Source organism: Megalobrama amblycephala, linkage group LG5, assembly GCF_018812025.1.
Source record: "Megalobrama amblycephala isolate DHTTF-2021 linkage group LG5, ASM1881202v1, whole genome shotgun sequence".
NCBI classification, from domain to species: domain Eukaryota; kingdom Metazoa; phylum Chordata; class Actinopteri; order Cypriniformes; family Xenocyprididae; genus Megalobrama; species Megalobrama amblycephala.
Genome location: NC_063048.1, coordinates 35,114,824 through 35,128,939, shown reverse-complemented (window position 1 = coordinate 35,128,939; position 14,116 = coordinate 35,114,824). Strand labels below are relative to the sequence as shown.

Genomic DNA, 14,116 nt, shown 5'->3' with positions numbered 1-14,116 from the left:
CCTGTATAGCTCCCTTTAGTTGCTACACAGGTTTCATTGTCCCAGCATGATACAGCATTTGCATCCGGATGAGCTGGCAAGCTATCTCCCAGATAGTCTGTCTGTTCATACGGCATCTCCTTTCTCGTAGATGAGACGGCATGGACAGCTATTTCATATAATGATGGAGAGCTTGGACTTTACTGTCTCACACGAGCAAATTGCTTTCTGATAAGAATGGAGAAGTCGTTTACTCACAGTAGAGTGGGGGCTTCACCATTCACGTATACTCGAAATGAGAAATGATTGTGTGTGGAGGAGAATGCAAAATCCCACCATAGACTGTAATGGAAGAAACTAACAAGATGATACCATCCACTAAATGGCATTGATTATGTGTGATCATGTGGGGAGGTGCATAACGTCCTCCGTTGCCATTATTGTATAATTTCTCCATTGCCGTTTTCATCTCAATCAAAACTAATAGGGCTGGCATTTTATTGCTTCATACGAGCTACTTTGAATTCAGCTCTAGCTGGCCTGCCATTCAGATAATTTAGGGTCAGATCAATGAATTTAAAAGAAATCCGAAACTCCCATCCAGAGCCTAATAGCAGTCAAAAGCTGCAAAGTGTTCCATGCTCAAATTATTGCTAAAAAACACTTTCAATGAAAATTCAAAGGATGCAAGACATTTTGCTCCATTTTTTAGTCAAATGCTATATGAATGAACCAAGTGAAATTCTGTCACGATGTAATTCTATAATGACTGAGTGAACTCTTTCTTGTATCTGGAAAAGAAATAAAACGCAAGGGGATTTTGTTAATTTAGAGGCAAAACAAGGTTTAGAGAAAACCATGCAACACTAATTCGTAATTGCAATAGCAGACACTTCAGGGTAAAACTGTAGGAATTTTTGGTCTTGGCTTTTGGAAACATTTTTTCCAAGAAATTCAGAACACTTAGAATTCTGAAAGATGTTGGAATGTCTGTCTCAGAATGAAATTTCAAAGAGAATACACCAATCTCCTTCCATGTTCTCCAGACTGCCATTTTCTCCTTTGCTGTACTCATCTCAGAGCTAAGACTGAAGCATTCGAACATAGAATTCTCTTGCTGAGGTGAAACATTGAAATTTCTTGGACATGCCTGAAATGAAACATATGTCCAAAAAAAAAAAACGATGTAAAACATTTTAAGGAGATTGAACCGCAACTTTCTTATCAAACGTATGCTAAGCTGTAACACTTTTAAAATTGCAGATAGAACCGGATGTTGAAGCATTGCAGGTTTCTCCATGGACACTGTTTAAGTCAGGCAGCATCTTATGCTACTCCAAAAGTGTTTTCACTCAGTCTCCTCTGTTACTTATGAGCACATTATTTCTCCCTCAGTGGGATATAATGTGGAGTGATATGTTGTCCTTGTCATCTCTCATTTGATGAATGCTCCATCCTCGGCTAATGGAAGATTTCTCACAGCTTCAATACACCATAAAACTTCTGGGAAGCTCTTACAACTGTATAACCTTGAGTGGGATTAAAACATCCAAACATTCACCCTTCAGTATTATATATGCAATGATGGATCAGCTTTACTGCAGCTAATTGCTAGCACAATTGCTTCTAATTATATTAATGTCTCATCAGTTTGACTGGGCCTTGATTAGTAAAACCTGATGGAAAGCCTTTAAAATTAATTTTCATATCATAAATCCTTAAATGTCCAAATTGGAAAATGAAGTGTAGTAAAAAAAACATATTACATAACTGTTAATTATAATAATAATAATAATCCAGTTCTGAGAGTGCTTATGGTAAACAAGTCTTTTCACTTTAATGTCATATTTGTCTTTTCATACTATATTTATGTGGATTTATACTACATATTTGTTTCTAAACATATTTTGTATATTAACTGAAAGGATACATGAAGAGGGGAAAAGGTTGTTTTTATAACCAAGTGTGAATAGATTGCCACCTAGTGGAGAGGTTCGGATGTTAAGAACAGAAATGAAGACTTCTCACTGTGTTCTTTATTTTCTTTCATTTTTTGAGACAATTTACAGAGACCTTGAGTGAATGTTCCATTTTCTAAATATGTACTTTGTAAAGAGTCAAGTAAATGCTAATGGAATACAATATCATTCACAATGTTTTAAAAGTAAAAAAAGTGTGTCCTTATGAAAATGTATTTCCTTTTTCTATCTTCAACATACATATTCCTCTATATTACAAAGATAGTTGTGTATAAGGCACGATTATCTGTACATGTTTGAAATCGTACCCAAATGCATCAAATACACAACATGTTCCTCTATATTACAAAGACATAAGAAACAATGAAGTGCATCAAATAAAACCACAAGAACAAGTGGTTTGGTCCTTTGAATTGGAATGAAGCACATGGATTCTATTATTTGTTTGGTCATGAAATTTTTTAATCAGATCTAGGAAAGTAGGACTGTGGCTCTGGGGTGCATCCAAAATCACTAACTGCTGAAGTCGAGACAGATTCTGAAGCTGAAGGAACAACGATTCTGGAACATTTTGGTGTCTGAAAGAGAGAAGTTAACTGAGGTCAGTTACACACAAAAAGCAGTACAATTACTTATTCTGACATAATATATTTACAATTCATGACAAAAGAACGCTCACCTCACTTTCAGGACCTGCAGTTTTGGGAAAATCTGAGGTATTTCTTTGATTATACCACAGTTGTTGTGACAACACAAGTCCAAGTGGAGGTGAAGGAGATCTGGCACCTGCTCTGCCATGATCCTGACTGCCTCCAAATCTGCCTTCACTCCCATGAGAGACAAACGCTGCACAGTCCTGGGTATTGATTTAGCATAGACCTGGAGTGGGAATCCTACTAGAAAATACAAAAGAAAGGACAAAAATGTAGAGGGATTTATTGTATAATCAAAAAAGATCAAGATCAAGTGCTGAATTGCTACTCTTATGTTCTTCCCTAACATGCTTGTTTAAAGGGTTAGTTCACCCAAAAATGAAACATTTCTGTCATTTATTACTCCCCTCATGTCGTTCCACACCCGTAAGACCTTCGTTCATCTTCAAAACACAAATTAAGATATTTTTGATAAAATCCGATGGCTCAGTGAGGCTTGCATTGCCAGCAAGATAATTCACACTTTCAATGCCCAGAAAGGTACTAAAGACATATTTAAAACAGTTCATGTGACTACAGTGGTTCAACCTTAATGTTATGAAGCGACAAGAATACTTTTTGTGCAGCAAAAAAACAAAATAATGACTTTATTTAACAATATCTAGTGAAGGGCGATTTCAAAACACTGCTTCATGAAGCTTCGAAGCTTTACCAATCTTTTGTTTTGAATCAGTGGTTCAGATTGTGCATCAAACTGCCAGAGTCACATGAACTATTGATATTACGAAACACTTATGACGTAACGAAGCCTCGTTTACTGAAATCACATGACTTTGGCAGTTTGATACACGCTCCGAACCACTGATTCGAAACAAAAGATTCGTAAAGCTTCATGAAGCAGTGTTTTGAAATCGCCCATCATGTTGTATAAAATTGTTACTTTGATTTTTTTTTTTGGCGCACAAAAAGTATTCTCGTCGCTTCATAACATTAAGGTTGAACCACTGTAGTCACATGAACTGATTTAAATACGTCTTTAGCAGCTTTCTGGCATCTGAAAGTGTTAATTATCTTGCTGTCAATGGAGGCCTCAGTGAGCATTGGATTTTATCAAAAATATCTTAATTTGTGTTTTGAAGCTGAACGAAGGTCTTATAGGTGTGGAACGACATGAGGGTGATTAATTAATTACAGAAATTTTTAATTTTTGGGTAAAGTAACCCATTAATGATCCAACATAAACTAGGGCTGACAATAGATTAAAATCAATATAAAATAATATAATAATTAATAATATTAGTACAATATATTATAACAAATTATTAATTAATATAAAAAAAATGACATTTACTATTACTAAATAATAATAATAGCAATAATTATTATTATTAATATTATTATATTCATCCCCGATAGCACACATACATCTTGGAGACGTCTATTTGATGTGTGTTTACATCTGGAAGGCGTATTTACTCATCTGCAGTGTGTCTATAGGACGTTTCCTGTCAGATGTCAAATAGACGTTTAGAAGATGTCTTTAAGATGTTTATGATTTAGAATGTTTGTAAAACTGACGTCTATCAGATGTTTGTACACAGCAGATGCTTTCCAGATGAAGTGATCTTTAAAGGCGCTCTAAGTGATGTCATGCGTTTTTAGGCCAAAACATTTTTTTGTCACATACAGCAAACATCTCCTCATTATCCGCTAGCTGCCTGTCCCCTGAACACAATGTAAAAAAAACGCGGTCTCTGTAGTCGCCACAAGCTCCGAAAATGGCAATAAAAACAAACTGGTGCAGCCTGGACCACGAATCATAATAAACATGCTCCAGCCAATAACCGACAAGAATGATTTTAAATGCTCGTTCATGACTGTTTCAGGAAGCACGGAGGGGAGGGGGAGGAGGAGGAGGAGGAGGAGGGAGGGTCTAGCTAGCCTCTGTTTTGTTTGACAACACTTCGAACGTCAACAGGAAGTTACTCCACCCAGGATCACTTAGAGCACCTTTAACAGACATCTTGCATATGTATGTGTTCTATCTGGGATGATCCTGTGAGTACCAATGAAACTGAGTTTAACTTGTCTGTGTTAACTTTGTGGTTTTCTTTCAAGTAATCAAGTAATGTTTGCATTTTAATAGTTACATTATTTTACAAGTTAATTAGTTATCTTATGGACACCTTAGAAATTTCCGGTTGAATATCTCTGAGGTAAAAATGACGCCCGTGTTTATGCATTATTTCATACTTACATGAAATGTTGAGTTCTGAGAGAACATGAAGCTCTTGCAACCAATTTGTGATGCGGCAGTATACTGGATTTGTACGCCATTGTTTATTGTGCACGGTTAGTTTTGTCAGGGAGGGCAGAGCGTTAAAGGCAACAGGAGAGAGGCAGGGATCTCCATATTTCAGCAGCTCCAGGCTGCTCAGCCCAAACTCTCCTGTGTGAAAGACAATTGTGAAAATCTTCCCTTGTCGTTCCTTCATTTTGTTTTCATACCAGGAAAGCATACATACCTGGACGCCCAAAATAATCATCAGGAAGAATCCCATAATTTGGTCCCAATTTCAAGGAAAGGTGTTTCAAGTTGGGCAGACGCCTCAACATGCCATGAAGGGCAGGTTTAAGGAGAGGATTTTTATCTTCATGGTAGTGTAGTGAGGTAAGATTGACAAGCTGTGAAGTAGCAGCACTTATCTCCGATACTGAAGCTCTCTGTACCTCACACAAGCAGAGATGAGTCAGCTGTCTCAAAGATAAAAGTGAGCTGGTCAGACTCCGACAGGAACATTGACGGATGACAAGCCTCTCGAGGTGTTTTAAAGCCCCCAGTGTCACCAGAGCTGAGCCATCACTGCACTGAACCAGAGTAACGGAACTCATCCACGGCAGCAAACTCACAATGTGTTCCAATGCTTTTGCATGTGCCTTTTGAACAACAATGGACTTGGTTTTCCTTTGGCGCAGAGTTCTCCAAAAATGTGGTTTGTAGCTTTCGAACTTTTGGAGGACAACAACGCTGTCTTTCCAGAAGGTCCAATGGTCGACCAGTCTTTTAAAAAACGTGCAGCTTAAACGAACACTCAGTTTGTCACGAAGAGGGAGAAATCCAAACACGTGGATCCACATCTCCTCCGGTAGTTTATTCTCGGACATTGTTTCCATTACCAAGCGTTATCCTCACATGTATTTCTTCTTCTTCTTCTTCTTCTTCTTCTCTTGTTTAAATGCGGATTGCAAACAACTCTCACACGCATTTCCTAACATTTCATTTTTTTTATGCTGCTCGTTTTAAATTCTTTCTGACTGCATATTTCTGACTCACACGCTAATGACAACTTTTCTTATTATTATTTTTCTTGAATTTTTTTGGCGCTTGATAAACAACAAAATGGTGTGTTTCCGCCACCAACTGGTATGGAGTGTGGATCAAAATTACTTCTTCCCCTTTTATTTATTTATTTATTTATTTATTTATTTTTATATTATCTCCCATAAATGTGTTATTTTAAGGTACTGAAAAATAAAACTATAGCATTCATTTCTCAAATTATTTTGTAAAATATCTCTCAGTATAAATTGCATTTTATTTTTTTCTAAATTTTGCATTAGAATCCTTCTTTCAGTCTCGTATTTCAACATGTTCCACTAATTCTTCTTGCCCACAAAATTCACACCTTCCCATATGTTTACCCATTTTATAAAGTGTACTATTTAATCTTGTGTGTCCAAATCTCATCCTTGATATTACTATTTCATCTTTCCTATTTTTCCCTGAATTTCTCATCTCTCCCACTTTCCTTTGAATTCTGTAAAACCATCGACTTTTTTCCTCCTTATCCCATTGTGTTTGCCACCTTTCCTTCAGTCTTTTCTTAATAATACTCTTGATTTCACTCTTACTTAGATTAACAATTGTCGTTGTTAACTGCTTCTTTTGCATCTTTATCTGCAGAATGAGAACTTTTGAGAAAAAAAAAAACGATGCATTCACACTGAAAAGATACTATCCACCCTATCCGCCCTACATAGTATTGAATATTACAAATGTCACATACTATTTAGGATGGATAGTATGCACATTGAGATGTAGGCATGGTCCCCTGCTTTCACAGACAATGCTTAAGCAAATCCTAGACTAAAATGCATGTTTGAGCTGTTTTAACTGAAAGCAACTTGCACTGACATATCTTAAAATATGTCAGTAATACCATTGTTTTGTCTCAAGATGCACTCCATGTTTTTGTTCTAAGGCATGTTTATAAAAGCTATACTTAAATGTCCTGATGGCTTAATCTAAGACCTGTCTGTGAAACCAGGCTGGAAAATAATATGGTTACGACCCCAGATGAAGACTTGTAATATCCGAAATAGGATTAAAGGAGTGTTTTTAAACGTCTCCATCAGATAACCATCATGTTTGTATTTGCAGAATTGTTTAAAATAAATTCAAATAGTGTTTAATGTGACATCTTGAAGCTTTTTGGCATTGCACTCACTCTGTTAAATTTTACTATATAGTCTTAAATAAAAAGCCACTAAGACTTAAAATATTTAACCCTCTGGAGTCTGAGGCTGATTTGGGGCCTGGAGAAGTTTTGACATGCCCTGACATTTGTGCTTTTTTCAGTTGTTCATAAACATATTAATGACACAAGTGTCATTACACTGTATTCAGCACAAACTAGGCTACCATAATATGTGAGGAACATGTGTGTACATGTTTGTGTTTTTGAAGGAATAACGTTTATGCGTGGTTACTGAAAAAACAAAAAACTTAAGTCACTGATATAAGGCCAATAAAAGTATATTAAATCTGTGTTCACAAGACTTTTGGGTATTGAAGGTTGTAGACTAGAGTTTTTGCTTCAAAATTATGTAAAAATTATGCTGACTACTCTTTCATTTATAACAATATACTGATTTAGTTTTTGTAAGACACTTTTTGCCAAGAAACACGGTATGCGAGGAGGCGTGAATCTCCATGAATAATGGCTCATTCTCACCTGTGAAGACAAAAGAATTGAATAGTAATGACCTGAAAAGACTTGCATATTAATGAGGCATTTCAGTCAGGTAGGCTGTGAAAAAAAACTTCTGTGATGTCTCAAGCTCATCATGGTATATGAAACATACAGAAAAATGTTATTACAATATAAAATAATGGTTTTATATTATACTTTAAAATATAATGTATTTCTGTGATGCAAAGAGTCTGAATATAGGCTTTTAGTTTAAAAGCATGCACATTTGGAGAAATATAGGATTCTCATATGTTTATGTCAATTTTCTATACAGAGGAGTTATTTTTTATTTAATATTCATTGTTATTACTATGAGCGCTGGTGTTTGCAATTCATACTGCAGCCGGAGGGCGCTCTGTGCATTTTAGTCCACAAATTCACCTAAGAAGAAGACGATATTCCATGAATGGTGTTTACCAATTCATACTACAGCCGGAGGGCGCTAAAGAAACAAAAACTCACTTAAAACTTATCAATAGAAGAAAACAAACAGGAATTTACTGCATGTCTTCCAGAGATCGCTAACCATGGCTTTTTCATCCAGATAAACAATTTTCAAGGCAATAAATACACGATTGAGATGATGAATGCATGTGTTGTCTCTGAATTTGCCTGTGAATAGCGCTGGCTCCGTGGGCGTGGCCGCATTAGCGGATAATGAGCTGAATCACGGACTTCTGACATGGCTCTCTTTTCATACAGATTACATAAACACAGAATGTTTGTTTTCGATTTGACTTGCACGATTTAAAACCTGGCATTTCAACGTTTTGTTAGACATAAGTATGAATTTTTTGTGATTAGTATTCACTAAGTTACACTTCATTTTCTGAGAACTATCAGATTGGACTTCGTTCAGAGGGATATGAGAGATCACGCATCATGTTAGTTTTCTTTATTTTACAAAAAGCATAACATTTTGTTTTTACTCTGAGTGTATACAAATAAAAGGAAATATTCTATAGTTTCAATTGACGTATTACTTATGTCTCTATGACAACAAATGACAGAGTATTTTAAGTCTGTTTTGCTGCAATGTGAAAAAAAACCTGCAAAACGCGCCGGCGCGTTTTTAGACCTCAGAGTGTTAAAGTTATTTATAACTATTTATGTTCACTATTTGATTTTCTTATCAAATAATGAGTTGAATTTAATAAATAGCCTTTTTATATCCAAATATTTAGTCAAGAGATGTGAATTAGTTTTATACTGTTTAATGCAAAATTATTTAAGCCCAAAATGGCTTTGTTTTGTAAGCCGAATCATGGTTACAATAAATAATAAATCCTAATCGGAAAACGAAACGAATAGCAAAATATAATGTGTGTTTTTGAGGTAAAAGAATCGTAGAACTGTTTTAACCAACTCTTTGAAACTAACTCTTCGAAAGAACCGATTCGCTGAAATGAATCACTCACTTCCTAGCACCATTGACGGAAGTGACGCAGTCCTTTCGCGACGCGAGACGTTAGCCGCGCTTTATTCAAACGAGTATTTATGGTGAACGAGTCGGGTTTTTTTTCAGTAAAGGTAGGCCATAATGTTATTTACTCACCTATATATTATGTTAGATCTTTAATGCCCAGACAAGGCTTAAGCCTAATCCCATACTAAAATGCATGTTTGAGCTGTCTTAACGGAAACTTACACTGACATATGAAATATGTCACTACCGTTGTTTTGTCTCAAGATGCACAACAGTAATGTTTTTTTTCTTATGGCAATTTTATAAAAGCTACCGAAATGTCCTGATTTACTAACTTTTACAGCGACCAACTAGCAGTTAGTTGTCTTATTTTTCGGTCTTACTTTAGGTAACGTTAATCAGGCTTACTTTTCGGTATCATATTATGACAGTGTAACTGACTTTAAAAAGTTATAAACAGTCTTAAAGAAAAAAAAAAGATGATTAGCTTTTAAAACTAGTCATCATATATATCACTACACAGTCTTAACATAATGGATATGTTTATGAAACTCACTGATGTGCTTAGAGTTTATCGACGTATAAGTGTGCACGGGGTTATTTTCGTTTTATCTTTAGTATTTTACAGCCAGAAATTTTGAAATAGTTGGATTTAAAGACTTGTTTATGGTATAATTCCATTATAAGATATTTATTCATTTTTAATGTTATCTTATTTGTTTTCTTTGCCTCTTATGAGATTTTGCTGAGAACATGGATCACAACGGAGCAGTAAACATTTAGACTGACTTTCCTCCACAATGTATCATCCATTAAAAGACTGTTTCATACCACCTGAAGTCCCTAAGGCTGGTGACATGTTCACACCAGTCAAAACCATACCTAAAACAGCTCACAATTGGGCAGTTGGGTCAGGCAGAAAGATTTCAAACCAAGATGTGTTGGTGATGAACTCCACTGCACAGAGTGCTGAAGAAAATAGCCCAAATATCCACTGTGAGCTCAGCAGCATCAATGCCACGGCAGAGGTGACCCCTCAAGACAAAGCTGACCTGATGCTGAAGAGGTGCACTGAGACACCAGCAAAGATCTTTGCGAGAATGAAAGCAAAAGTTCAGAGACACAATTCTGCAGGGCATGTGGCAGCCTCTGATCATGTAAGAAACCAGGAGATCTGTGGTGGTATCCCCTTGAACCAGTACTCACAAAAGAGTAACGCCAACCAGGAGACATATGTGTTAGCCCTCTCACCTCCAAAGTCGCCGAGTGGAGATTCACAGGCTGGTGATATAGACTTGCCACAAGAAAGTCATTCCATCAGTGTTCATAAAGTGCCTGGACGACAAAATGAAACTTTTAATACTGAGTCACAGTCATTTATTGGTCAGTTCTCAATTTTTGGATGTCATACATATTGCTGTAATTGAATTCTTTTCATTTCATGTTTTTTATTATTTGTGTGTCTAGAGCCATGTGTTTTACTGGAGAAGATGCCTATGGAGATGTTCTCAGAGATGAAAGCAAAGCGAAAGCAAATGCCGGAGAATCTTTATAACAGAAACAGAAGTATGATTATATATCTTAGCAATTGCTGTTCTCTGACATTTCAGCACAGTTGTATTCACCTGGACTCTGTTGTATTTTTATTTTTTCAAGAGCCTTATGTGCTTTTGGGCAAGGTAGTTCCTGATGAGACATTAGCCCATCTTCAGCAGAAACCCATCAGTTATCTAAGTGGAAATAGAGGTATAATGTTTTATTTTATTTTGCATTACTCATAAAACTACAGTAGTTTGGAGTGATGTGTGTCTGGATATGAATCTCCTTTTTCATAAACGTATACTGAAACAAGGCTTTGTTTATGATGACCTGTTGTATGCATGTATGTGTGTGTTTATTCATCTTTAAACATACTTGACAATAGATCTGATTCAGATTTTTACAGAACACTGGGTTACAGACATCAACCTACTGTAATCTGAATAATGCAATGTGACACTTATCATAATTTGTTCTGAAATTTGATTGCAGGTGGTTGTGTTGTATTTGGTGAGAAGAGCATTTCTGTAGAAAAAGACACAGAGGAAGACCTCCAAAATGACATGTCTAGTAGTCCTGAGTCTGGTCCGTTTGGTCAGTCGGAGAGCACAGAAGTGGTCCCTGGACTCCCTCAGCCTTCTCATAATCTTCTGGAAGATCCTCTCCTACAGCTCTCTCCCCGCGTCTTGATCCCACGAAAGCAAGCGTCTGTGTTTCAGTCAAAACAAGCTAGAAAAGCTGCCATAGTGCTAGATGAAGGAACCAATGTAAGTTAAGGAAATTATCGTTGTTTCTTAGTGGTTTTTAAGATCGTTGATAAAATGAAATGCAAAAAAAGTGATTTGATGGTTTTATGTTTTGTAATGGTGATCAGTATTTCAGCATTAGTCGTAAATTAGTACATTGTTCTTTTCTTTTAGGTGAAGGGGATTCATTTAAAAGACTGGGTTTTGAAACTGCTCAACAAAGAGCTTGTGGTTGATGGTATTCGCATGTAAGATATTTGCTTTTTGCTTTGTTTTTTTCCCCTTATTTGTTTTGTTTGACTGATGGTTTTTTTGGTATATCTTGAAGACATATTTTCTATGTTTGCTACATTATAAATTAATGTACATTTTATTATATTATGGCGTTACGCTTTTCGTTAATACACAAAAATGTTTTCTTTACAAACCTGTTGCAAAGATAAGCAGTATAATTTCAGATATCATGTAGCTTGAATATGGTTTGACACATACAGAGACACTATGATACCGTGGCACAGCAGTTTCATCATTGAAAGAGTCTCGAGTAATGTGCTCAAGACCTCATCTGGTAGAATCTATGTCCTCATTGGGAAAATGGCCAAACATCCCAATTCATGTAAGAGAAATGCTTTTTAAATAAAGTTTCCTTACTTTTATTGTTTCTACTTTATTTAACTATTTTGTTTTTACCTTTACAGCGTTTCCATCATGGTTTTTGAAGAAGTTTCTGTTTGGGTTTCCAAAAATGTGGAAAGAATACCTGGATCAGTTTTTGAGTGGTCATATGGGGTATGTTGGCTCATAACTGTGTTATGTTATGTATCATCAAATAATAAAAAAGAAACTATACATTTCATAAAACGGTTTTACCTGTTTTTGATTTAGATCACCAAAAAGTCAGAAGGACAACAGCAGTGTGAAACCTCCCAAAGCAAGAAATCAACAGGCTTCTAAAAACTCAACATCCAAACATCCCAAGATTCAAGGCGTTATAACCTGTGAGTATATCATATGTCATAATATGAGTAAAGAATGGCCTGTATATAATAATGTCTTATGTGAGTGCGTATTGTTCTTTTGAGTGACTTCTTTTTGAAGGATGAATTTGAATGGGTTCACAAATTAATTGATTCATTTAATGTCTAGCTGCGTTCAGATATTCAGTTTAATCTCTGGTCATCCTCATAGGTTTGAAACGGTCACACATTTTTTTGTTGTACAGCTCCCATCACACCTAGTGACAGCAGTCAGCCGGGCAGCGCAAAAGTTTCCCGCAGTGGCCGACTCATCAAACCGCCATTAGAATACTGGAAAGGGGGGAGGATTGTTATGGACTCTGACATGAATGTCACTATCCATGAAGACTACTCTACCTCACTGCTGTCTACGGTGCTCTTCTTATTTTGTTCAGCAGTGCAAACAAAGTCCTTTGATCTCTAGTGACATTTGCAGGGACTTTATATATTGTTATGGTGCAGTTGGGCCATTTCTTAAGTTTGATGTTATTTTTCTTTTCAGCCAAAGAAACCAGTAACTCTGGCAACATCACAAATCACAGAGCAACAATCATTCAGGCCTGAAACTCGGGGAAGAGGTATGCATTGATAACATGCTTGTATTTTTAAAGTGCATTTGGTTTTTCATTGCAAATTTTCACATTTATTTGTTTTACAAAAGGGAGGCGTAACACATCTAGCAGTGAAGATGAGTTGTCAGTGCCAATGAGGAGGATCAAACAGCATTCCAAACCCCAAAGCGATCAAATAGAGAGCACCACACTGAATAAACCTACAAGAGCTAAGAAAGGACCCCCGGTTGTGGCCTCCAGCTCTAATTCGGGTCATGCAGTGAAACAAAAAGCTAGTCAACCTCAAAGAGCCTCTCTGAGAAAACAACAGTTCGGAGGAGAGGTTGCCGCTGTGGGTTCTGGGGCAGAAATGACAGAAGTTGATGCAGTGAATGCTAATTTCTCACTTGAAGATAGAGGAATGTCATATGATGAACAAGACACTGGCATTGAGAATGATTCGAAGATAAAGCGCAACAGAAAGACCTCCCAAAAACAAATTCAGGATGAAGCGCACTCCATGCCACTCGATAACAGTTCCTTACGCCGAAGCTCTCGCTTACACTCCAGAGCCCAATATTCTACAGACTCAAACAGCTCATTTGCATCTCCAGACCCTCCAAAAAGGCAAAGAGGAAAAGGGTCCACAGACCATAAACAGCTAACAAAACTTCATAAGATTGAGACCTCTGTGCCGCAAGACTCTACCAGTCATAAGGAACAAAATGAACAAGGTTCACGTAGACCAAAAAGGGTCTTGCAGAGAAATTCAGATGATGTTTTGACAGGAGATTCTATTGATTTTCCCACAGATGATGATGATGAGAGACGACAACACGACAAGAAGACCACGTTATTGTTGAAGAGGACAAGACAAAGGAAAGGTAGATCTGAACCTAAAATTAACGGACACCTGGTTTCCTCAGAGGACATGCATTCTGAGCACTCAGAGGATGAGGAAAGAGTTCAACATGCTGCTTCAAATAATAGAAGATCAAAGAAATCTGAAACGGGAAAAGCAAACACTAGAAGCAAAAAGCCACAAACAGAAAACAGCAATACGAATAAACAAGATGAGCTGTTGGATGGAAAATGGACTGAAGAAGAGCTACAAAAACTACATGAGTAAGCTTCTGTCTTGAAAGCCAATATTAAAATGTTTTTGTCTGGCCATGACTTTATGAATTCACATCA

At 36.6% G+C, this 14,116-nt stretch overlaps 2 protein-coding genes across 4 annotated transcripts in view; one reads left to right on the top strand and one right to left on the bottom strand.

Annotated features, from left to right (window-relative positions):
- Window positions 1–1,997: 1,997 nt before the first annotated feature.
- Window positions 1,998–5,984, bottom strand: im:7136021. The gene is made up of 4 exons (XM_048192013.1): window positions 5,137–5,984; window positions 4,869–5,060; window positions 2,638–2,854; window positions 1,998–2,536 (listed from the first exon to the last, which is right to left on the bottom strand). The coding sequence occupies exons 1-4, from the start codon at window positions 5,783–5,785 to the stop codon at window positions 2,332–2,334; spliced, it is 1,263 nt and encodes a 420-aa protein (XP_048047970.1). The 5' UTR covers window positions 5,786–5,984; the 3' UTR covers window positions 1,998–2,331.
- mis18bp1 (MIS18 binding protein 1) overlaps window positions 5,736–14,116 on the top strand; it is an 11,413-nt gene continuing 3,032 nt past the window's right edge. Inside the window, exons 1-12 of one of the 3 annotated variants that reach the window (XM_048192001.1) lie at window positions 5,736–5,757; window positions 9,810–10,453; window positions 10,538–10,636; window positions 10,727–10,816; window positions 11,102–11,376; window positions 11,530–11,603; window positions 11,850–11,971; window positions 12,054–12,144; window positions 12,241–12,353; window positions 12,578–12,744; window positions 12,874–12,949; window positions 13,033–14,047. In XM_048192001.1, the coding sequence (XP_048047958.1) occupies window positions 9,871–10,453; window positions 10,538–10,636; window positions 10,727–10,816; window positions 11,102–11,376; window positions 11,530–11,603; window positions 11,850–11,971; window positions 12,054–12,144; window positions 12,241–12,353; window positions 12,578–12,744; window positions 12,874–12,949; window positions 13,033–14,047 (2,705 nt within the window). In that variant the 5' untranslated portion in view covers window positions 5,736–5,757; window positions 9,810–9,870. The other 2 variants (XM_048191998.1, XM_048192000.1) reach the window with 2 other exon arrangements.

Excerpts from the sequence above, each read along its gene's own strand:
- im:7136021 (XM_048192013.1), bottom strand. The coding sequence starts at position 5,785 with ATGGAAACAATGTCCGAGAATAAACTACCGGAGGAGATGTGGATCCAC. Across the intron at positions 5,061-5,136 it reads TGATTATTTTGGGCGTCCAG|GAGAGTTTGGGCTGAGCAGC; the intron begins GTATGTATGCTT and ends TCTTTCACACAG. Across the intron at positions 2,855-4,868 it reads CTCAGAACTCAACATTTCAT|TAGGATTCCCACTCCAGGTC; the intron begins GTAAGTATGAAA and ends TGTATTTTCTAG.